This window comes from Coturnix japonica, chromosome 13 (assembly GCF_054131305.1).
Source record: "Coturnix japonica strain WE chromosome 13, WE-NBRP24, whole genome shotgun sequence".
In the NCBI taxonomy this organism is placed as follows: Eukaryota; Metazoa; Chordata; class Aves; order Galliformes; family Phasianidae; genus Coturnix; species Coturnix japonica.
Genome location: NC_140675.1, coordinates 15,085,571 through 15,108,003, shown reverse-complemented (window position 1 = coordinate 15,108,003; position 22,433 = coordinate 15,085,571). Strand labels below are relative to the sequence as shown.

At 37.4% G+C, this 22,433-nt stretch overlaps 1 protein-coding gene across 9 annotated transcripts; it reads left to right on the top strand.

Moving 5' to 3' along the window:
- Positions 1-34: 34 nt before the first annotated feature.
- MARF1 (meiosis regulator and mRNA stability factor 1) lies at positions 35-22,367 on the top strand. 9 transcript variants are annotated; one of them, XM_085514121.1, is made up of 27 exons: positions 35-124; positions 1,376-1,580; positions 3,050-3,196; positions 4,637-4,811; positions 5,246-5,472; positions 6,218-6,335; positions 6,843-7,015; positions 7,777-8,211; positions 8,769-8,932; positions 9,018-9,179; positions 9,849-10,038; positions 10,542-10,720; positions 11,611-11,691; positions 11,986-12,222; positions 12,939-13,058; positions 13,400-13,575; positions 13,782-14,002; positions 14,707-14,849; positions 15,076-15,209; positions 15,732-15,934; positions 16,325-16,552; positions 17,215-17,445; positions 17,535-17,747; positions 18,423-18,483; positions 18,579-18,719; positions 19,273-19,443; positions 19,922-22,367. In XM_085514121.1, the coding sequence occupies exons 2-27, from the start codon at positions 1,434-1,436 to the stop codon at positions 20,152-20,154; spliced, it is 4,710 nt and encodes a 1,569-aa protein (XP_085370247.1). In that variant the 5' UTR covers positions 35-124; positions 1,376-1,433; the 3' UTR covers positions 20,155-22,367. The 9 variants fall into 9 exon arrangements, 8 of the variants coding, with proteins under 8 accessions (XP_085370247.1, XP_015732313.2, XP_015732314.2 ...); XM_015876827.3 differs by having other exon boundaries at positions 3,050-3,712; XM_015876828.3 differs by having other exon boundaries at positions 1,373-1,580; positions 3,053-3,712.
- Positions 22,368-22,433: the final 66 nt, after the last annotated feature.

The following is a 22,433-nucleotide window of genomic DNA, read 5'->3' as shown; positions in this document are numbered from 1 at the left end:
GCGGGCTGCTTTCCGGCGCTCGGCGGCGCTTGACGGCGGAAGGAGCAGCGGCGGGGGAGGGAGGACAACAAAGGGGTGTGAGGGCGGCGGAATGTGAGGGACGGCGGCGCCGGGGGCGGCTCAGGTGAGGCCGGGGGAGGCACTGGAAGGGGGAAAGAAGCGGATGGGCCGTGTTGCTCCCGCTCGCTCGGGGCTGCTCCCGCGGCACGGGAGGCCGTGCGGAACGCTGCGGCCCGGGGCTGCTGGGCCCGCTCCTCCGTGAGTTGCAGCCGCCTCAACCGGAGGAGCTTCCCAACGGCCCCGGCACTGAGCTGCCCGCGGGGCACAGCCGCCGTTTGGCCCGTAGTGCCGCGGGCTGCGCCTCCATCCTGGGAGCGGGCAGCGGGCCGGGCTCAGTGTCGCCCCCTGGGCTGGGGGCTGCCGGGGGCTGCGAGTGTCGAGGGCTGGCCTGGTGTCCGTGTGCTTACTTATATTTAGTCGCTTTAATTCGTGAGCAGAATGCCTCTGTTGGGTATTACTTAACTTCAAAAGCGGCCCACTCGAGGGTTATTGAAGTTTTTAATTTAATATTTTGCATTGTGTTGGAGTGTTTGCAGATTGTATAAATAAACACTTTTGCTTCTTTTTTTGAGGAAAAGTGGAATTTGTGGTTAAAAATAATGTTGGTGCAAAGTCAGTGTTACAGGGCATAATCCTTGGGGCTTGCGGTAAACATTAAATGTGGATAAACCACAGAGCTATAGTTTAATCAATGTGGCCCATAGTTGGAGGATATGTTGCCTTCCTTTCTAATTGTAGGTTGTTCTGGTGGCGCATCCTTCTGCCTTGTGGTTCCATAAAGCAGAGCTGATGCAGTGGGACTGTGAAACTGCCTGAGAACTACAAGGACAGCTTGTTAATCTTAATGATTTAAAAACTGGAACTGTATACTAGATGATTTGCGCTTAATGCGTGTGTATGTAGCTCTTTAAATGAGTGCAAGAACAATGAATATGCAGTCTGAATCTTCCAGCTGAGCTCACTTTCATCTGGTTTGTAATCAGTGAGCTAGTCTTGAAAGCTTACCCCATGGCTTCCCTTTCTGGGATAGTGCCATGAAAGTTTCTGGGAGCTGTTTCATGTAAGCAGCAATGCATTTTTGGGATTTTATAGGTAATACCATAGGCTTAAACAAGCTTTTCTTTAAATTTCTTTGCCTGTATGGTGAATCATGAGGAGTATGTCTGTAATAGAGATGAATAGTCAAGGCTGTGGCCCATGCATAATTAAATTTGAGTTAAATAATGGAGGAGTGTGATGTAGCGGAATTCATAAGACCACCATGATCTTGGCTTCCTTAACCTGAAGTGAAATGTTGTTTTTTTTTCTTTAGCAGGTGGAAAGAATGAAAGGAAGGAGGGATGGAAGAATGTTGAACTGTTTTGTTTGGTTGTATGATGGAAGGAAACAGGACAGAGAACCTCTGTAATAGATCTTTTGGATGGCTTCAGCGACAAGAGAATGATGTTAAACCATGGCTCTGGAAACTTTCTAATTGCTTTTCTGCTGCTGAGAAGACTTTGCCTCGTAGTGCGAAAAAGGTAATTTTTTGGTTTGCTAAAACTTTATCAGCATGGCTGATAAACTGGTACAGAGCAATATACCTGACTGTGGTTATGACTAAGAGGAGCAAGCAGGGAGGGCAGAAAGAGCAAACAGCAGTTACCGTGCTATGAGCAAGGTCTGCCTGGAAGCTTCAGGCCTTTAATTGTGTCCACAGCTCTCATCAGTTTTGGCGAAAAGCACGTTTTGCTTGACTGTTTTTACTCTATATTTGTGTGTTGGGAGTAATAGAAGTTGCACTGTAAGTGCATAGGGCAGATTCTTGGTAGCTCCATGAATCTGTTGCTGAAGAGTGGGGTAGGAAAGTACTCTCTGTGCTTTCAGATCTTATGGACTTGGAGAGATGTTTATTGTTTTCTGAACTAGATATGTATTGGTTAGTTGTGGATGCTGCTCTAAATAAATGTCTAATTATCCCTATTGTTTTTCTTCAAGTGTTTGTTCTATAACTGTTCTAACACTTGTTACTCTATATCTTAAAAGTATAGGAGTAACAGTCTAACATCTCTTTAAGCAAGCAAGCTCCAGCACTTAAGTAATGTCTGTGCTTGTTCCATCTGTCTTTAGTTAAAAAGCAAAGGGGAAATGGGTGGACACATAAGTTTGTCATTTCATGCTGAAGGTGGCAGGAGTAGATTCTCCTGTAAATTCTCAAGCTAAATGCATTAATTCTTTCAGGTGGACTTTTAGCTGTTCTTCAATGCATAAGATAAGGCATCAGGAAAGTAATGGTTTTGAACTTCAGTAACCCATTACTCATTGCTGTGTTGTAGGCAGTGCACAAAGCTCAATTCAGAAAGTGAAAGTTGTTTCAAAGTACTAATCTAAAGCCTTGGGACAGCTGTATGCAGGTTTGCTGTACTGACTTTCATTTCTGGTGCTTCTCATAACCTTCTAGTAACCTTGTGTATGTTTTCATTGCAGTCCTTGTGTGTACATTTTGTTAGTTTAGAGCAGGTGAAAAGCATGTATGGTTATGAGAATTTAGTCTTCTGTTCTCTTTTTCATACGATTTCTAATTTTTAATGTATTACTTTGAAAACTTAATCTATTGGAAATCATCAAAAGATCATTACTTTTGTACCTCCAAACTGTGCCTTTCTGTTACTTTATCCATTTGGTTAGCTCTTAAATGTTCTTTTTGCCCCGTGGCTGAATAGTATTTCTCAAACTTAGCTAAAAAGTTTTCTGCTTTTCAAATCATGTTTTTAGAGACTTGTTTCTGTTTGGCTTGTGCCTCTTTGTTTCTTTCTAAAACCCGTTGGTACTTAAATACCTCAGGCTCCCATGTAAAACTAGCATTTATTTTACAACAGGTGCTGATATTTTTACATGCTCAGTCAGTGAGGTAAAGATAACCCTTCAAACAGTGTGAAAATATGCAATATTTATATTAAAACATTGTTTTAAACACGTTTCTGAATGTAACTGAGTGTTCATTTTCCAGAAGGATTACATGGAGAACCAGAAAGGTGTTGTAGAATCGAAGGATGCTTCATCTCACAATGCTGGCTCTAAGTTATTTCCAGCTGTGCCGCTTCCTGATGTTCATCCTCTTCAGCAACAGCAAATACAGCTTTCTCCTGGCCCGAAAGTAAGCTGCTGTGCTCATGGCTCTGACTCTTGTACTCCACAAATGCATTGTGGTGTTGGTGATGGTAGTGTGATTCACCCTGGCACAGTATTAGACTCAAAAAGCACTGGGACGATTACTTGTCAAGTAGGGTCAGGATTTGCTTTCCCTTCTACATCTTCACTGAAGAACCCTCCAGCTAGAAGCAATTTGGCAGGTATTGCCAGTGAATTCCCTGGCATGTGCATAGAAAACAGTGTATCTTCCTATCAACATCTACCCTGTTGTGGAAAACTTCATTTCCAGTCCTGTCATGGTAATGTGCACAAACTGCATCAGTTCCCAGCCCTTCAGAGCTGCACATCTTCTGGCTATTTTCCTTGTTCTGAATTCACAAGTGGGGCTACAGGCCGCTTGGACGAGCATATTGCACAGTCGGAGCTAACATCACATGTGTGCGCCAACCCTTTGCACCTAAGTGTGGCACCTTCAGTTTGTTTAAAGGGCTCTCACTACTGCAATGACTGCTTGAATAAGGTTTGTACACATCACGTTTTTTTTGTTTATTAATTGTGGTATATGGTTAATGTTGAAGTAATAAAGCCTGAGCAAAATGCTAATTTCCGTGGGTTATGGTTTCCATTTTCCTTGGTGGTGCATGGTTCACATGTAGTAGGATCCGCTTGCAGGCTAGCTCTTTTCTGAAGCGACATTCAGCTTAATGAAAAGATGAGACACAGTGTATCTGTAACATTGTCGGAGTTTTGACTGAATTCAGAGGGTGGTTCTCTCCTTGGCAGCTCCAGACAAGATTTTCTGTGGTGGTGATGCAGATAATGCAAATAACGTTTGAGTGCCTTTGTGTACTGATTAGTAAAGATCCACTTGTAAGTCATGAAATATGAGGCTTTATGGGTGTCCTTATTTAGTTTGGGCCTAGTTTAGTCTTCCCAAACCTGTAACTTATGCTTCAGTACTGGCTTGGTACTCCTTAGAACTTGAATTAATAGGAAATTCAAGTGAAATGATAATCTGCTTTGGAGGACATGTTACTTGGAAATTCAATTTACGGAAATGAAAATATTTCTGCATTGAATTCATAAAATTAAGTGGCGAAGTCAGTATATTTTGATGAGAAGGTGAAGTTGAGCCTTGCACTCTCCATTGCATTGATTTATCATGGTAGGTGTTCCTTAATACATTACCATCTTTTTGAAGATGGTGATATTCATATGCAGAGTTAAATAGGATCCTTCTTTGCATTTGGAAATCTGGAGCACAGTGTGCTAGGAAATAGTCTAGGGCTGGAAGCATCCTTCGTACACTGATACTGCTGTTAAATAGCTTGCTAGATTATTTTCAAACTTGCCTTCATTACAGATGGGGAATTGAATGTTTTTAGCCTGAAGTAGTATGTGTTTGCATTTAAAAAATATCAATTTTGTGAAACTTTCCCAACAGCCAACCAGGAACAGCCTAGTTGATGCTGCTAAAATCTGGCCAAATATTCCTCCACCAAATACAAAGACAGCACCTGTTTCTATCCCAATATGTAATGGCTGTGGAACCCAAGGAACAGGAAATGAGAAGAGTTTGCTACTAGCGAGCAGTCTTGGCAAATCACCACAGAAATATGGTAAACATTTGTTAGAAACTTGTACTTAGCTGTCTTCCTTAAGAGAACCCAATGTAGCAGTACTTAAATTGCACTGTTTTCTGGGGACTTCTATGAAGTTACAGGCTAAACTGTAGGTCATACTTTGTATGTTTTAAGCATTGTAACCTGGTTAACTTCCCATATACTTCATAGTTTGCATACAGTTTTTTGACAATTATATTTTTAAGATGTTAAAAACTAGAAAAATAATTCAAGAAGTTTGAGCATATTTTCTGGTTATATGTGAAAACAAGTCCTTTACCTATGCTTTAAAAAGTATTTTCTTACTCTGTTGCCTTTACTGTATCTGTAAAGGGTTAATGTTTATACTTACACTGTAACCTTTAAGTGTATATACAGTGTTGTTTCTTTTGTATTTGGTGATTAAAATAACCTGTGTTAAACCTGTACAGGATCTCCAGAAGTTGCAATCACGGGCCAAGTCCTGGAAAACCTCCCTCCCATTGGAGTCTTCTGGGATATTGAAAACTGCTCAGTACCCACTGGCCGTTCAGCTGTAGCAGTTGTACAAAGAATTCGTGAGAAGTTTTTTAAAGGTCACAGAGAAGCAGAATTCATCTGTGTGTGTGACATTAGTAAAGAAAATAAAGAAGTTATTCAGGAGCTGAACAACTGTCAGGTATGAAGAAAGCATATTACCCTATTACTTGAGAATGTGTGTTTTAATTTACTAATAAATGTATTTCTACATAGTATTATCTCAGTATTGTCTTTCAAAACCATGAATGTGGCCTTAAGCAGGTAACTTAAATGTTTTAACTTCAATTAGTGAATGTTGTGCTGGTTAATGAGTTCTGTTGTAAATGAGTGGTATTCATTGGGTTACCTTTTAACCATTTGCTTTTTCATTAGTACCTTTTTTTGGTATCTGATATTTTCTGTGCAGGTTTCTACATCACAGATCCTCAGTCACAATCTTGCAGATGTGATAGCAAATTCTTTGTTACTGGATAGTATTAGTTGAACAGTTTATCCTGTAGTATTAGCTTGTTATTTGTTAATATATGCTTCGGTGAGGTAAAGTGAACTTGTAAGACTACTTAGCATGTTTGTCACTCATCTATTTAAAAATGAGAGTTTGTGGAATATTTTTGTATTAGCAGCATATACTCTTAACATATGTGAAATGTAGAAATTGGGTTTTAAAAAAGAATAGTAGAAGGCATCCCTAAGACAGTGCTGAGAACTAGCAGTGGAGCTCACTGCTCTTTGGAGCAAATTAGCATCTATATGTGTTGAAAATCATCAGTTGCCTCTTAAAGAGAAGCTGCAAGGGAAAGCTTGTAAATGTTTATTTTTAAATAAATCTAATTAGCACAAGTCACCTTCAAGCCTTTCTTGAGAGCATCTCTGCGTTTCCACAGGTGACTGTTGCACACATCAATGCTACTGCAAAGAATGCTGCTGATGATAAACTTAGACAGAGTCTTAGGAGGTTTGCTGATACACACACTGCACCTGCCACTGTGGTTCTTGTGTCAAGTAAGTATCAGCAGTGCTAATCTCTGGCACAGAATTCTGTTCTTCAATAATACTTCTGCATGTGGCAGAGTATCTCTCCTTTCCAACAGTAGTGTTTAGAACCAGCTTTATCTGAATTGCTTAATTAGAATTAATGGTCTTGCTGGCAGCAAAAGTAGGCACAGTAAGAGCAGCTCAAGTATAATTGCTGTGTATTTTAGGTTCCCCCCCTTAAGTTGTAGTCTGTATTAAGCTAAACATCTTTTGTTATGAAAATTTACAGTAGCAGTCAAGTACCTTGCTGATAGATTGCTAGAAGTTAATACTATGGGGTAATCCAACTCTGAGGTGGAATGCAACTGCTGTTTTAAGTTGCATTTACTGCAGGCTTGTTTCTGTTGGTGCTTTTTCATTAGGAGTCTTCAGTAATGTGTAAAAACTGATGAGTGAAGTCGAGGGTTTTGTTTGTTTAATCCATGATTTGTGCTTTTTCCAATGTGCTTATCTTGTTTGTTTCCCTACCCCCAGCGGATGTAAACTTTGCTTTGGAACTCAGCGACTTGAGACATCGTCATGGTTTTCGGATAATTTTGGTACACAAAAACCAGGCCTCAGAAGCTCTCTTACATCATGCTCATGAACTTGTTTGTTTTGAAGAGTTTATTTCAGACTTGCCACCGAGGTTACCACTGAAAATGCCGGTAAGGTTTTATGTTCTTAATTCAACAGACGCTTCCAAGCGTCAAACCCATCTTTCTCTATTCTAGAGGGAAAGGAGGCTTAGACTATGCATTATTTTTATGCGGAGACGTGTCTGTTATGTATTTGACTGTCTGTAATTTAGTTACTTGTTTGTATGTTTTCTACCTTAAGAATAAAAGGATGAGATAATAAAAGAACAAAGTATCTTACTGAAGTACAACAGCAAGGTCACATGCTTTTCACTAAATATTTTATTAGGTAATGTATCTTATGTTTCCACTGGCAGAAAGTAGGGTAGGAACTTAGCGGTACATTAAGAGAGCTTTTTGATGCTTTCTTAATTGAAACTGGCTTAGGGTTAGGTTTTTTTCCTCTTGGTAATGCTATCTGGATTTGCTGTGTTACCTTTGCTCAGCGCATAACCTTTTCTTTCTTGGAAAGAGCTTCCTTAACTGTGTTTATCTGCATTTGTATACTATGTAGCATTATTGGGTTGCAATTGGGCTCTGTTACCTGAAGAAGTAATCAGGTATTGATCCATTAGAGTTTGTAGATTGTTTAATCCTTATAACACAAAGGAGATGGTAGTTTCAGAACTTACCTTGGTATTAGTTTTCTAAATGCATTGAAAGTTGTGGAAAAATCTTTTTTCTTTTTGTAAGGTAGGGCACGTCAGCAGAATCAGTGTAAAATATGTAAAATGTTCTGGAACAGTATGTGAATATTCTGACAAATTAAAAATCTTTCTCCCTTGAAACAGGCATGCCATGCACTATTGTATGTTTACAATCTGCCCACAAACAGAGACAGTAAAAGTGTCAGTAACAGACTCAGACGTTTGTCAGATAACTGTGGAGGAAAGGTCCTGAGCATTTCTGGAAGCAGTGCAATTCTCCGCTTTTTAAATCAAGAAAGTGCTGAGCGTGCTCGGAAGCGAATGGAAAATGAAGATGTTTTTGGCAACAGGATTGTAGTCTCTTTTGCTCCCCGAAACAAAGATCTTAATGAAACAAAAAGCTCCAACTTTGTTGGAACTGAAAAAGTGAAGTCTCCCAAAAAAGTTAACAGGAGTACAAAGCTTTGTATCATCAACAAAGATGGAAGTGATCAGTCTTCTGGTACCAAAGGTTCTGTTGGGAGAGGATTACAGAGTCATGGATCAGTCATCAAACCCACAAATGTTAAAAGTTTACAGGTATCATTTTGTTCTACCTTATTTAGTGTCCTTGCTTTCTGTCATGTTTTGAGAATTGTTTCTATCAGAGTTGTGTTTTAACTTGTCAGTCCCGGTTTATGTATAAACTAATGAGTATATATCTCCTACAGGAATATGTTATACATCTGCTATCATGTTTCTCTCTATCTAGAGATACTGCTGGTATTTACTGAATTTTGGATCTTACATCAGTTTTGACTTCTGTTGTAGAATCATGAATCAGACTGGCTTGAGTTTAAAGGGACCTTGTAGATCTAGTTCTGCAGGCAGTATTGATCAGGTGGTGTAGAGTATAACACTAAGTGATTGACTCATAGTTTTAAAGGACACAAGGACAAATAATACAGGCAGCAAAAATATTACTTCAGTTCATCATTGACCATTTATTGCTTTCTGTCATAGTAAATCAAATACCTCTTGGTTGAGGTTCCAATGGCAATCTAATTAAAGAAGGAATTCAGCTTTTTGTTACAAAGAAAGGTTCTAGCAAAAAATGTTTGGTGCTTTTATGCTGACCTTTCTCCTGTTCTCTATAGGAGCTATGTCGTCTTGAATCAAAGACAATCAGTAGAAATACTGAAAGCCAGCAAGAACAGCTACAAGAAATTCCTTCTCAGAATAACTCTAATGCAGCAGCTCCTGTATCTCTGACAACAAAAAAAAGTGGAATTGGAGAATCATCCTGTAAAAGTAGTTATAAGTATGTTCAAAATTAACTACTAATGTCACATTTTAATGTGAATTATGCAACATAATGAATTTTCTTTTTGTGTATTTGCAAATAGGAAAGAGACTTCTGTTTCCCGGAGTACTACAAATTCCCCTGTAGATAAAAAGGATAAAGATGAAGCTATATTTCAAGTCAGTTATCCCTCTGCTTTCAGTAAGCTGACAGCCTCAAGACAACTCAGTCCTTTATTTGTATCTCAGAGTTGCTGGTCATCTCGGTAAGCTGTTTTCCTTATTTGAAAGGTACAGTGTGACTGGCCAGTGCTAGGCCTTTTCCATTCTCTGTATTATATCTTGATATCTACATGTGGAATTGCCTATAGTAGACCCATTAACGCAGTAATGCTAATTCATGTGAATGTGAACAGTTGTTACAGCGCTAGCTGACAGAATGAGTATAACAGAGGTCAGCTTTTATCAGAAACTTGGTAAAAGCTTGCATAAGGTAATTCTAAAGCTTCTGAGAAATCTTCAGGGGTATTAGCCATCTTGTGTCTCCTAATTTCAATGGCATTCCTAGTACAAATTTCTCCAGGTCTATGAAGATTTCTTTGAGGCTTAAATATCTTCTATCTGTCAATTACTTAAAATAATGTGAATGAGTTTGCTTTTTGTTGCGTTCAATAAAATGGTGGGAGGCTCTGGCACCAAATAGATTAAATTTGGGCCCTTTTGATATATCAGTGACTTTTATCTTTAGCATAGGGAATACTTGATCTGGTTTTGTTTGTATGAAATTTGTTTTTGCATGTATAAATACATGTAGTAGGAAATTGCCTTCAAAGTGTTATATTTATGTACTTGATGTGTGTCTCTTTGATCTGTTTCAGTATGTACATGAATTATGCAGTAACTACGTCTGTTCATACTTCTTTTGTTTTACCTAGGAGCATGTCTCCAAACCTCTCAAATAGATCATCTCCACTCACATTTAATGTAGTAAATCATACCAGTGGTACAGACTGTCCTGATCCTTTTGCAAATGGTGCAGATATTCAGATCAGCAATATTGATTACAGATTGTCCAGAAAAGAGTTGCAGCAAACTTTACAAGAAACTTTCTCAAGACATGGAAAGGTAAAGGGTAAAATACATTCAATAAGTCTTTTTATAGAGTTCATATTTGTATCTTTGTATTTGTGGTCTAGCTTTGAGTAGGAGTAGAAAGCTATCAAATACAACTTATACACAATACTGTGCTTAAACGAAGTTTCCTTACTCTCAAACAAAAAAACAACAACCTGGAGAACATATTAGTAAAAGAAAACAATACAAGTAGAGATTGTTTGTAGTGATGCTACTTATGTTGTCTGTAGATGACATTCTGGCATTCTTTTCATGCAGAAGGTGACACATCTATTAAAGAAGTACCATGGTCTTGCCTTGTCCAAGGCTCGTTATGTTTGATTATTGCTTGCATTGTCATGTTGCCCAAGGCTTGTCTTACTCTGTTCCCTTTTCAATTGAGTTTCCTTCTTGGTAAAAGAAAGACTGGCATGCTTGTTAGCTTGACTTAAATTAATATTTAAGAGTAAATGCATAAGATTGTTTGGTTTTTGTTTTGTTTTTTTCCCTTTCAGGTAAAGTGTGTTGAGCTCAGTCCTCATACAGACTACCAGTTGAAGGCTACAGTGCAAATGGAAAATCTGCAAGAAGCAATTAGTGCTGTCAACAGTCTTCACAGATACAGAATTGGCAGTAAAAGGATCCAGGTCTCGTTAGCAACAGGAGCTGCTAATAAATCACTCTCTCTCCTTAGGTAATGAACATTCCCTTAATTGTCATTATGTGTCTTTTTAGTAATTAAGAGTTAAAATGCAGAGTGAAAGAATTATAGGAAAACCAAGTAACATCTGTTAAAAAACCTGATGAATGTGCTAAATACAACAAGGCTGGCAGTTTTCAGTTGAGCATTTTTACACTGATTATGTTTAAAGAGACTACACCTCTTCTTGGTAGGGTGCTTATGCTGGACTTTAATTACTATTTTTGTAGTACTGTGTGCCTCAGTGTATTTTGAGTTAAGAATACATATGTTATTGCTTTCTCCATAAAATGCATATGAATTGTCTCTTTAAGGAAGAAGATGCACATTTTAAATCCACTTACAATTTCAGATCTGTTTTCTGTGTGGAAGATGCTACTAGAGTGCAAATACAAATATTGTTTCTCTTTTTTCCTTATTGAAAGAAAAAGTAGAAAAAAAAACCCCATCATTTTTGTCTCAGAACAGTGTGTGATGTGTGCAGTGTTCTTCAGTTCTCTTGGCATTGCGTAACTTACAACTTTATTTCTTCAGTAGTAGTTCATGCCAATTCCAAGTTCATAATGTAAAGATCAGGCTGGTAACTTATAGCACTACAGCTGTAGTGCTATTTTTTATAGATACTGAAACTCTTACTACTGCCTCTAAAAGACTCTGGTGTTTCAGAGATGCCAACCAGATGAGTTACAAATAGATACTACTTGTACTCAACTGATGTGAAGTGTTGTTTTTCATAGTGCTGGAGTGGAAGGGAATACATTTTGTCCTGTTATCATGCTTATTCATAAATTATATCTGTGAATGTCTTCCAAGCAGGACCAAATGTTAAATAGCTGTTTTTAATATTGACTTTTTTTAATAACACTGTGAAACTTTTCTTACAGCTCAGAAACTGTCTCCATTCTCCAGGATGCACCTGCTTGTTGTCTGCCTGTGTTCAAGTTCTCAGAAATCTATGAGAAAAAGTAAGTTCTAAATTGTTCTTGGTTGGTATATCACAGAAAAATTGCATTTTGTGACTGTTTACTAGAAATGATAGAAACTAACCCAGTAGATGTTTTGCTGTTAGATGTTGCAATGTATCTGTCAAGAGCCCATGACTGGGATGCAGGGGATGTAGTTCTAGTACTTTACTTTATTCATCCCCAAGTAGAAAAATTGGTTTGTACTGATCAGTTTCTATAGGATTGTTTCTACAGTATTCTTGTTTTATAAGCATAAAATGAAAATTTATGTGTATCAACTTTTTTTTCTTTTAGATTTGGGCGTAAGTTAATTGTATCAGACCTTTACAAACTAACAGATACTGTGTCAATCCGTGACCAAGGAGGTGGGCGGTTGGTGTGTCTCCTACCCAGCAGCCAAGCCCGGCAAAGTCCCCTGGGATCTTCACAGTCACACGATGGTTCATCAGCAAACTGTAGTCCTATAATATTTGAAGAGTTGGAATATCACGAGCCTGTTTGTAAGCAGCATTGCCTGAATAAAGACGTTATGTAAGCTGTGTATAAAATATTACATAATACTATGAAGTACTTGAACAGCATTTTACATTAGCAGCTGTATTGAAGTTGAGAAGGCTCTCATATAACATGCCTATGTCATTATGTAGTTGTATTGCAGTAATTCAGTTGGGCAGAAAATAGATAACTGAATTTTCTAGGCAGTTCTCATGGATCTGCCCTTTCAGTAACTTTTTGCTCTTAACTTAGCTGCCAAGCATGAATGCTACTTAGAAGCTGAAAGGTATGCTAACCTTCTGTTGTTACATCAGAAGTGTATAGTTCTCATAGTTTTAGCTTGGAGATCCATGTAATTATGGCAAGAACTGATCTACCTCTTGTCCTCTGGTTATCTTTAGTAAATCATTATTCATACAGGGTTGAAGACTTCCTGAAGCTGCATAATAAATGTTTCATTTATTCAACAGCAGCCAGGGTGTGCTACTGTTGCAGTTATTAGATGTTCACTTATCACTGCCTGGTATTTGGTGCAATGCTGCTATATGTTTAGTCAAATGATGTAAAGTAATTGTCTTCTGAAAACCTGCTATAGTTGACTCTTTAATGACAAAAAGATTGTAGATGCTTGTGACTGTCCTGTAGAATTGTCATGCAGTATCTGTGTATTGTGTATGCTATAGTTGTGCACAGGTATAAAATATGCTCAACCTAAGCATTAACCTATGGAATTCAATCTCTTCTTACTACAGTGAACATGAGTTTGATCCAGATTCTTACAGAATTCCTTTTGCAATCTTGTCTCTGAAGGCATTTGCTCCCCAAGTTCACAGTCTTCTACAGACCCATGAGGGTACTGTGCCTTTACTAAGGTAAAGTAGTTTAAGTTAATCTTTCAGTGTAAGGGCTGAAATCATAGTATCTAAATTGTTATCGATGGCTGTTGTAATGCTCTGAATCTACCTGCTATGATAAATCTCTAGGCCTCATATGTTCATCTTTACAGGAAATAAATTCCTTATAAGATTATGAATTTAAGATCTGAATGCAGAATTAAGTAAAGTTCAAGGTGCATTTTTCAATATTAACTTAATCAAGAGTTCTGTGATCTATTAGTAAACTATTAAAGCCTTTTCCTCAGGAATAATAATGTTTTAAGGCTTTTTACAGTAGTATTTTAGTGTATAATAGAAGCTTTCTTCTCTTTCTAAAGCTTTCCTGATTGTTATATGTCAGAGTTCAATGACCTTGAAATGGTGCCAGAAGGCCAGGGTGGTGTTCCTTTAGAACACTTAATTACCTGTGTTCCTGGAGTGAATATTGCCACTGCTCAAAATGGCATTAAAGTTATTAAGTGGATACATAACAAACCACCTCCTCCTACCACAGGTAAGTAGTTCTTTGATATTTTTTAATGAACCTTTTTACTAAAACACTTCAACAATCATACAAGTCATTTTATGCTATTCTTTTAAATTTAAGTTTTAGCTTAATTTCCATTTATTCTTGTTCTGATTTTTGTCAGAAATCTGCAAGGATTAGTGGAAGACTACTAATGGAAAGCTCAGTAACAAACTTTTTCTTTGTTTTGGTAGACCCTTGGCTTCTACGTTCTAAGAGCCCTGTTGGTAATCCTCAACTTATTCAGTTCAGTAGAGAAGTGATAGATCTACTTAAAAGCCAGCCATCCTGCATCATACCTGTCAGTAAATTTATCCCAACATACCATCATCACTTTGCAAAACAGTGCCGTGTGTCTGACTATGGATATTCCAAGTTAATGGAGTTGTTGGAAGCTGTGCCTCATGTCCTGCAGGTGAGTTATGTGGCACTGCTCCTTTATTTCAGAGAACTGTACTTGGACTTTCTGAAATGAATACATTGCTGGTTGTTATAGTAAATCCTATGGCACTTTTTGTCAACCTAGAAAAGATGGTAATTGAACCTTGGAGGATAACTGCTTTCTTTTTTAAGAAATGCTCTATTTCATCTTTATTCTCCCAACCCTCCCTTAGTGCAACTGTGGAAATGAACAATTTATTCTAAATCTCTGGTAGAAAGTTTGAAGCTTCTTTAGGCTGTGTCTGGTGCTTGGGTAAAGAAGCTGCAGTTGTGCTGTTTATCATAGGAACACAGCAAGCATTTGAGTGCCAGTGAGTTAGTCTGTATAACCTGTGGCTTGGGGGATTTTGGTGTGAAGTAACAGAGCATGTGGCCTTACATTTAAAAAATAAAAAGAAAAGAAGCTACTGTGACCATGTTTTGTTTTCTCCAAACCAAGGCTTTAAAGTAGCCAATTAATCATGTGCAACAACTACAGTAGCACTCATGCAGGAAGTAATTCTTGATGGTATATATTCCATATACAAAGTGTATGGCTTCACAGGGTTGCCTTTGAAAACATTCTTTTTATCCTTTTTATTTTTTTTTTCAAGTCTATCTGTATTAGAATTGTCTTCTGTCTTTCTTGTTCAATACAAATTTTAACAAGATAAGTGATCAAATAAAACTTTCTTTCAGATTCTCGGTATGGGTTCCAAGCGCTTGTTAACTCTAACGCACAGGGCTCAAGTGAAACGCTTCACTCAAGACTTACTGAAACTTCTGAAATCTCAGGCCAGTAAGCAAGTTATTGTAAGGGAATTCTTACAAGCGTATCACTGGTAAGTTATCTTTTGATTAGACAGGAAGAAATAGGCATGTCTCTACAAATGGGGATCAGTGCTTTTAATCTTAGTATATTCAATCTTTGCAGTATTGAATTTCAAACTTCTAATAAGAATTAGAAGCTTATCTAATAGCATTTCACTGTATGTTAGCTCAAAGCTTACACATTTTTTTTGTCCTATGAAAGTATTAAAATGTTATACAATTTTTATAAACTTTCAGGTGTTTCTCTAAGGATTGGGATGTTACTGAGTATGGAGTATGTGAACTGGCTGATATAATATCAGAAATTCCAGATACAACTATTTGCTTGTCACAGCAAGATAATGAAATGGTAATTTGTATTCCCAAGAGAGGTACGTCAGTGTACTTTTTCTTAGTGTTGTCAAAGAAATTGTTCTTGGAGTATTTTAAAACTGGATGAAATAGAACACAGTGATGCTGGTTTTCTAGTTTTAATCTTTCTACTTCTACAACTATCCCTATAACAATAAGGAAGCTAGAAAAGTAGAGAATGTTGCTCTATAAGGAAATGTTCTTTTATTAAAAAAAAAAAGTTAGGAAAGCAGATAGTAAAAGCAAAATAACACTGCTAATACTGCCTGTAGTTATGTTTTCTGTGGCATGACTGAAGGTAAAATTTGCTATGCAGAAATAACCAGCTCTGAAATGTTTGGCTGCTTAAGAAACTGTAAAATGCTGATCACTTTGTTTTGGGCTTTGCATTTGTAATTTCAGGACAGGTCTGTAACATTATCAGAAAACATGACCTGGTATGATGTGAGAAATCTGAAAATCGCTGCATTTTATTACTATATTCTTCTGCATTTTGAAGTAGTTTAGTACATATCTATAGCTTTATTTTTTCTGATTTTTAGAACGCACACAGGAGGAAATTGAAAGAACCAAACAATTTTCTAAAGAGGTGGTAGACTTACTGCGCCATCAGCCCCATTTTCGAATGCCCTTCAGTAAATTTATTCCTTCTTACCACCACCATTTTGGTCGACAGTGCAAACTCGCTTACTATGGTTTTACAAAACTGCTTGAACTCTTTGAAGCCATACCAGAGGTCTTGCAAGTAAGTTCTAAAATCCTAAGCTATATTAAACGTTTAGCTGACGAGGTCTGCACGACTGTTGGTTACAGTGGGAGCTTACTTCAGTCTAAATTAGACTGGGTTTCTAATGCTAGCTAGATGCTTTTAGAACTTTGATATATGTGTTAGTAAGAATTGCCCCAAGGTTTTAGCATATTGAGGTTAGATTGTGTTAATCTTGCAGACAGTAGCTAACTTTAAGCTTTGTTACTTCACAAGCTATGCTGCTTTTGCTTACTGATGGTTATCTTACAAGGTAGTTGAGCCTTGCTCCATAGCTAATGACTGCAATCACCGAATTTTAGTTGCAGATGATTTTTTTCAGTCAAATGAGGTAACTCACTTTTAACAAAATGCAATTTTGGTTTGCAGGTGTTGGAATGTGGGGAAGAGAAAATTCTCACACTCACAGAGGTGGAACAAGTTAAAGCAGTAGCTGCCCAGTTTGTTAAACTGCTGCGGTCTCAAAAAGACAACTGTCTAATGATGACGGATTTACTGTCAGAGTACAGCAAGACATTTGGGTATACACTGCGTCTTCATGACTATGATGTTAGCTCAGTTCCAGCTTTAATGCAAAAACTTTGTCATGTTGTAAAGGTAATGTTCAGTCTTTTGTTGCTAATCCTTTAAAAGAGTATCTGATATGTAAAGTATTTCTATCTCTAAATGCTTATTCCAGTACACTTAGTGATGTACTTCACAAATTGAGGGAGAATTACAAAGAGATTTTAAATGTATCTTCAAAAACCCTTTGTTCTTGCCAACTTTTTTAGTGGAAAATTAATCCACACTTCAGGTTTTGTTTAAAATACTCAAATGACAATAGAAATTGTCTGTTTTCCTGCCTAACTTTAGCTGTTTAGGAGTGGTTATTTCCCACAAAAATAGTAGATCTTAGCCTCCTGATGTTTTGTATTTGATTTTTTTTCATACTTTTTTTTCATTTAACTCTAAAATGCATAAATCTTGTCTGTAGAAAAGGAAGATTAGAGTTATGTAGATACAGATGCATTTTCTTAATTGCTTCCATGCTGTTATTCCAGCAGCTGGTGATCAGGCTGGAGCTTAGTCAGGCGTGGAACAAAAAATGGAACTGTCTGTATGGACAAAAACTAGTATTAAAATTTAGTATTTTAAGTTCTGTTGATGTTTATTATGTGTTTAACTGGAGTAGTATCCAATACTGGAATGTATCATGTGATCGTGTTAATTTAGGGATCTTTCCCATCCCTAACTCTACTGCAAATTCATTTTTGTAGGTGGTTGACACAGAGTCTGGCAAGCAAATTCAGCTGATAAATAGAAAATCTTTGCGGACTCTCACTGCCCAGTTACTGGTCTTGTTGATGTCTTGGGATGGAGCATCCTTTCTTTCTGTTGAGCAACTCAAACAGCACTATGAAACAATCCATAGTACTTCTCTTAATCCATGTGAATATGGATTTATGACCTTAACTGAGCTCCTGAAGAGTCTTCCTTACTTGGTTGAGGTATGAAAGTTCTATTTCCTCTGCTGTGTTCTACTTCTAAAAAGTATGATATGTAAACTTTTCCTTTTTTTTTTTTCTTTTTTTGATAGGTTTTTACCAATGGTGCAGAAGAAGAATATGTTAAGCTTACAAATCTATACATGTTTGCAAAGAATGTGAGGTCCTTACTTCACACTTACCATTATCAGCAGATTTTTCTTCATGAGTTCCCACTTGCATATAGCAAGTACACAGGAGAGGTGCTGCAGCCCAAAGCATATGGATGCAATAACTTAGAAGAGCTCTTGGGAGCAATTCCACAGGTGTGAAGAATTGTTTTGTACAGTTACATCAAGTTTTTTGCATGAACTAAAAATAGTTAAAACAGCTGATGGTTCTGGTATTTGGTGAGAATTACTGGTATAATAATGTTCAAGTGGGCTTTTAGCAGTAGTATTTTAGAGTAGCTTCTCAGAAACCTTTGTTATGTAATAAAACAAACTTAAGTTCTTCATCTGATTTTGCTTAAGAATTGTTCCCACTAAGATCACAAACATTCTTGGCATCTTTATCAAATCAATTCATTTTTGTTTTAATGAAGAATTGTACAGTAACTGAGGTTCAGTTTTGTTTAAGGTAGGTTATTGCTTTTAGGAGTGAAAAGCAATGGCAGTTTGACACAAGAATCATAATGGAATTTTGCTGTGGTATATTGTCCTTGCATTTCAGTGTTCTAGGTTAATTTTGTGACCCAGTTCATGGCTTTTAAGTAAACTGATAGTTAGGAGAAGTGGAAATGCTTCTAGTTCTGTGATTTGCCTTTCATCTTTGGCAAGAATTATTTTGACAAAGCTTTTACTTACATAGCGTGGTACAAATCAGCTACATGATTTAGTTTACTATTAGGAATTTCATTGCAAGGTTGGATGAATGCAGTGAGTAAACTGTTCTGGGCTTTGTGGTTAGGATGTGCTGACAATTCTGTGTTTTCTCTATAGGTGGTCTGGATTAAAGGACATGGCCATAAGAGAATCGTGGTACTGAAAAATGATATGAAAAGTAAGTCATTTTGATTTTGAGCCTGTGTCTTGGCTTTCTGTATTCTTTAAGTGGTGACTCCAGTAAATGAATCAAATGAACTTCCCTTTTTGTAGCTCGTTTTAGCTCACCTAGTTTTCCCCCTGCTGATCATGTGGATGATCATGGAAGTCAACTTGATGACCATAATGGACATATAATGGAGACCCCAGGATCAACTTCATCAATGGAATTAAGTCTAGGAACACCTAGCAATGGTAATACAAAATTGATTGATACAAGAAATTGCTTATCTTTACTTTAGGGATGTAAGCAAAGTAGCATGGGGAAAGCTGTGTGAGTTAGAGAGAATATTTGCAGAAATGTTTTGTGGTTTGAAAGCTGCTGATCTTATCCTAGGCTGTACAGTTAGGCACGTGCCCTTTTGACAAGAGCATCTGTTATTTTTACTGCAATATTGTTTCATGTGGATTTTAGTGGAAGTTTTGTCGGTCTGTACGGTATAGATCTGCAGGGGAGTTGTCTAGTAAGTGGCCCCTCTCAGTTCCTCAGCTATGTTTGTTATTCAAGTTTGGCAAACACTGGATTTTGCTCTAGGGGTATTCCTACTCAGGTAAGCACTAAGTGTAATATAGCTCTGTCAGTTGTGTTGTAATTAGTTGTTAGATGCTTTTCATCCTAACAAAGTGAAATTAGCATGTGATGTAGCTTCCCGATCATCACGTTTGAGAATTTGCATTTACCAGCTCTGAAGCAGCAGTACCTTCACAGCTTACAGATACCTTGAAAGTTATTCTTTTTTTTTTAAAGCTCCTAATCAAACTGAACAAGAACTTCTTTGCCTCACAAATACATCTCCTGTTGACCTCTTGTGCGAGCCAGTTCCTTCCTGCTTACCGTCTCCCCAGCTGAGACCTGATCCAGTGGTTCTTGAGTCTGCTGACCTAATTCAATTTGAGGAACGTCCTGTACCTCTCTCTGGTAGGAGCTTACTTGCCTATATTGTATTACTTATTGTGATGGTTCCTATAACCTAGAAAACAGAACATAAATCTACATATTCTACAGTAGAATGTATTGGAGGTGCTGATATCTTCTGTCAGATGCTTTTGATTATTGCCTTTAGTGATGCTGTAGGGTGACTTTTGTAGTCACCTTATATCCCCACCACTAAAACAACATTTTGCTAACCCATAGCAGTCTTTTTTACCCACTTTTATAGGGCTTTATGAGCATGGACAGGCTTAATTTGAAAATCAAATCTCAGAAGCCATATGCAATACAAACAGTAGAGCATAAAGCAAATGTCACACCAGTTGTAGGGATGAACATGATATACTTCCTGATTTCGAGTCTAGCCAATAAGTTTCTTTAAACACTTCTCTGGTAATAGGCAGTTAAGTATTCCCCTTTCCCAAGAACAGTGCATTAATAAGTTGAATTGCTTTGCTTATTTTAGAGATGATGATTTTAACTGAAGAAGAAAAACAAAGAATTGTTACCACAGCTCAAGAGAAATTGACTTCTGGTTCTGTGTCATCTTGCACTGCAGAGAGTACTTCAGTGCCTCCCTGTCACTCCTCTGAAACGCAACTAAACAAGGAAGCAATGGACAGCCCAGCCAAAAAGCAACACAAGAACAAGGTGAAATTGGCAGCAAACTTCTCACTTGCACCCGTAACAAAGCTTTAACTCTTCCTTTGAGTGTGGAAACAAATACCTATGGACTCTGCACAAAGTCAAGCTTTTTGCTAGCCCTTATGTATTTTAATGAAAGGCCTAGAAGAATCAGTTTGTATTTAAGTGTGTTCTGTGAAGATTTTGTTCCTCTTACACTGAATGCAGCTATTAGCAGAGCGGAATTTTTTCTATTATTTTGGGGAAGAAAAAAATCCAGCATTCATTAAATTATTCTTAAATTTTACAGTTTCTCATAAATGTGTGTTCAGTAAGAGCAAAACATGAATTGAACTAAAATGGGACAGATTTTATTTTCCTTAAGCCTTGTTGGTGGCGTAATCATACATGTAGCATATTACACTCTATAGGCTGTTGCTTACTGGTATTGTTTTGGACAGTATTAATGCATGATCTGTCTTTCAAAAGCCTGTTAAGAAGTTTTAACTTGCTGACCTGCAGTGACAAGAGTTGAGGGAGTCAATTGTCATCCGGGGAAAAATGAGTTCTGTGCCCTTTCTGATGACTGGTAGCTGCATTGTAAGTTCTTCTGGGTTAAGGATGTCTGTAGAAGATTATGTGGACTTGTATGTAAAAACTTGTTTTAAATATTTTCTGTACTTCTCAGTTCCGTTTAGGAGCTTCCTAGGACACTGATGTTTTAAGCTTCCCTTTTATGTTTAGTTCCAGTCTGGTGTGGTTTTGATTAACGAAAGGACTGTTTTGGTGTCATGAGCTTGAGATACAGACACACATTTTTATTGTGTCTAGCAATGAAGTTAAGATGATTCTGATATTTCTGAAATATGCATTGAATGCATAAATGACAGATAGTGGAGCAGGTCCTATTGAAGTGTTTTGTGCTGGAAGGTATTGATGCTATTTTCACCTTTAAGGAAAGTTCTAACTACACGTGGAAAATCTAAGGTTGTTCTGCTTAACCTTGTTTTCAATTTTTAAGCATCTTTTGTAAATGGGAAGCTTATTCTTCAGTGTGTCTTTTAGCTGTGTCTGTTTTTATTCTAAAACTTACTCCTAGTGTTGGAAGCTTTCTTCAATTTGTGGTATCTTGTGTTGGCTTTTCTAAGGGCCAGATCTGGAAGAGAGATTAAGTCAGTGGACAACCTCGACTCTAGTTAGCAGTGTGTGAGACTTCATACCCGTACTGGGTAACCGTGGCATTTACAATGGGTTGTATTTGCCAGGCAGCAAATAAATTGCTTGATGTATTGAAAGAACCTATACCAGAGGGATCCCACTGGCCAACTGTTTTTGTTTTTAAGGTGGATTATATTGTAATATGTAAGGAATGAACATGGGCTCTAATTTTTTCAGCCAACAACAGGAAATGCCACTGAATATAATGGCTATAGACAGAATTTTACTGGTTGTATTTTGTTATAAAATCTTTTAAATTTAGACTCTCATGACCTGTGGTAAACTTATAGCCATTGTGAATGCAGAGAAACACTTGGAAGTTTTTCTGAGCATCGTGGCACAGTATCTGAGTCCTCAGTAAATCTCTGCAGACATCCTGCTATAGAAAGTGAAATTTACAAGTATGCTTTCTTGGAATGCTTTTAATGAGTTTGAGTTAAATGCAAGAATATCTGCTTTCACCTTACGTTTGATGAAGTTGATGCTGAGCACTTAGATTTTTTTCTTTCAGATGAACATACGTTGGAGAAAAATATTTTCATAAGTTGCAGCTCCAAGTTACGTAAAATACTGAAGATCCACTTCTTTGGTGCTTCAGAGAATAAGATGATATTTGTCAAAGTGAGTCTGGTTGTTAAACCATTTATGGTGGTCAGCGTATCTTTTCTGGGTTCATGTGATTCTGATGAAATTGCTGTTTGGAAGTAATAAAATAATACTTTTGAGAAGTTGTGTTCATAGTGTAACAAAATAGCTATTTGAATTGCAATATATTTTTTTATCCAAAGGGTTAAATGAATGATGTGACTTACAGATTTAAAAGTATGACAACCATGAAGTTCTTTAATTTAACAATTAAATGTACTACTTCAAATTCATGTCTGTTGAAGAAGGAGAAAGATGTCACTGAAGCCCTCAGTTTATGCACTATCTTTATCTTGGAGTGGGAGGGAGGAGAAATTCTTTTCTTAGCTGTCTACTTTGTTTGGACACTTTATTTTGTGGCTCAAGTGCTGTTTTGTGTGTTGGGACCAAACAGTTGTGTCAATAAAATTTTCAAGCAAGCAGAACTCTTGTCCTTTTCTGATGGAATTGGGGCGTGGGGGGGGGACAGGCAGACAAAATCTGGATGTTCC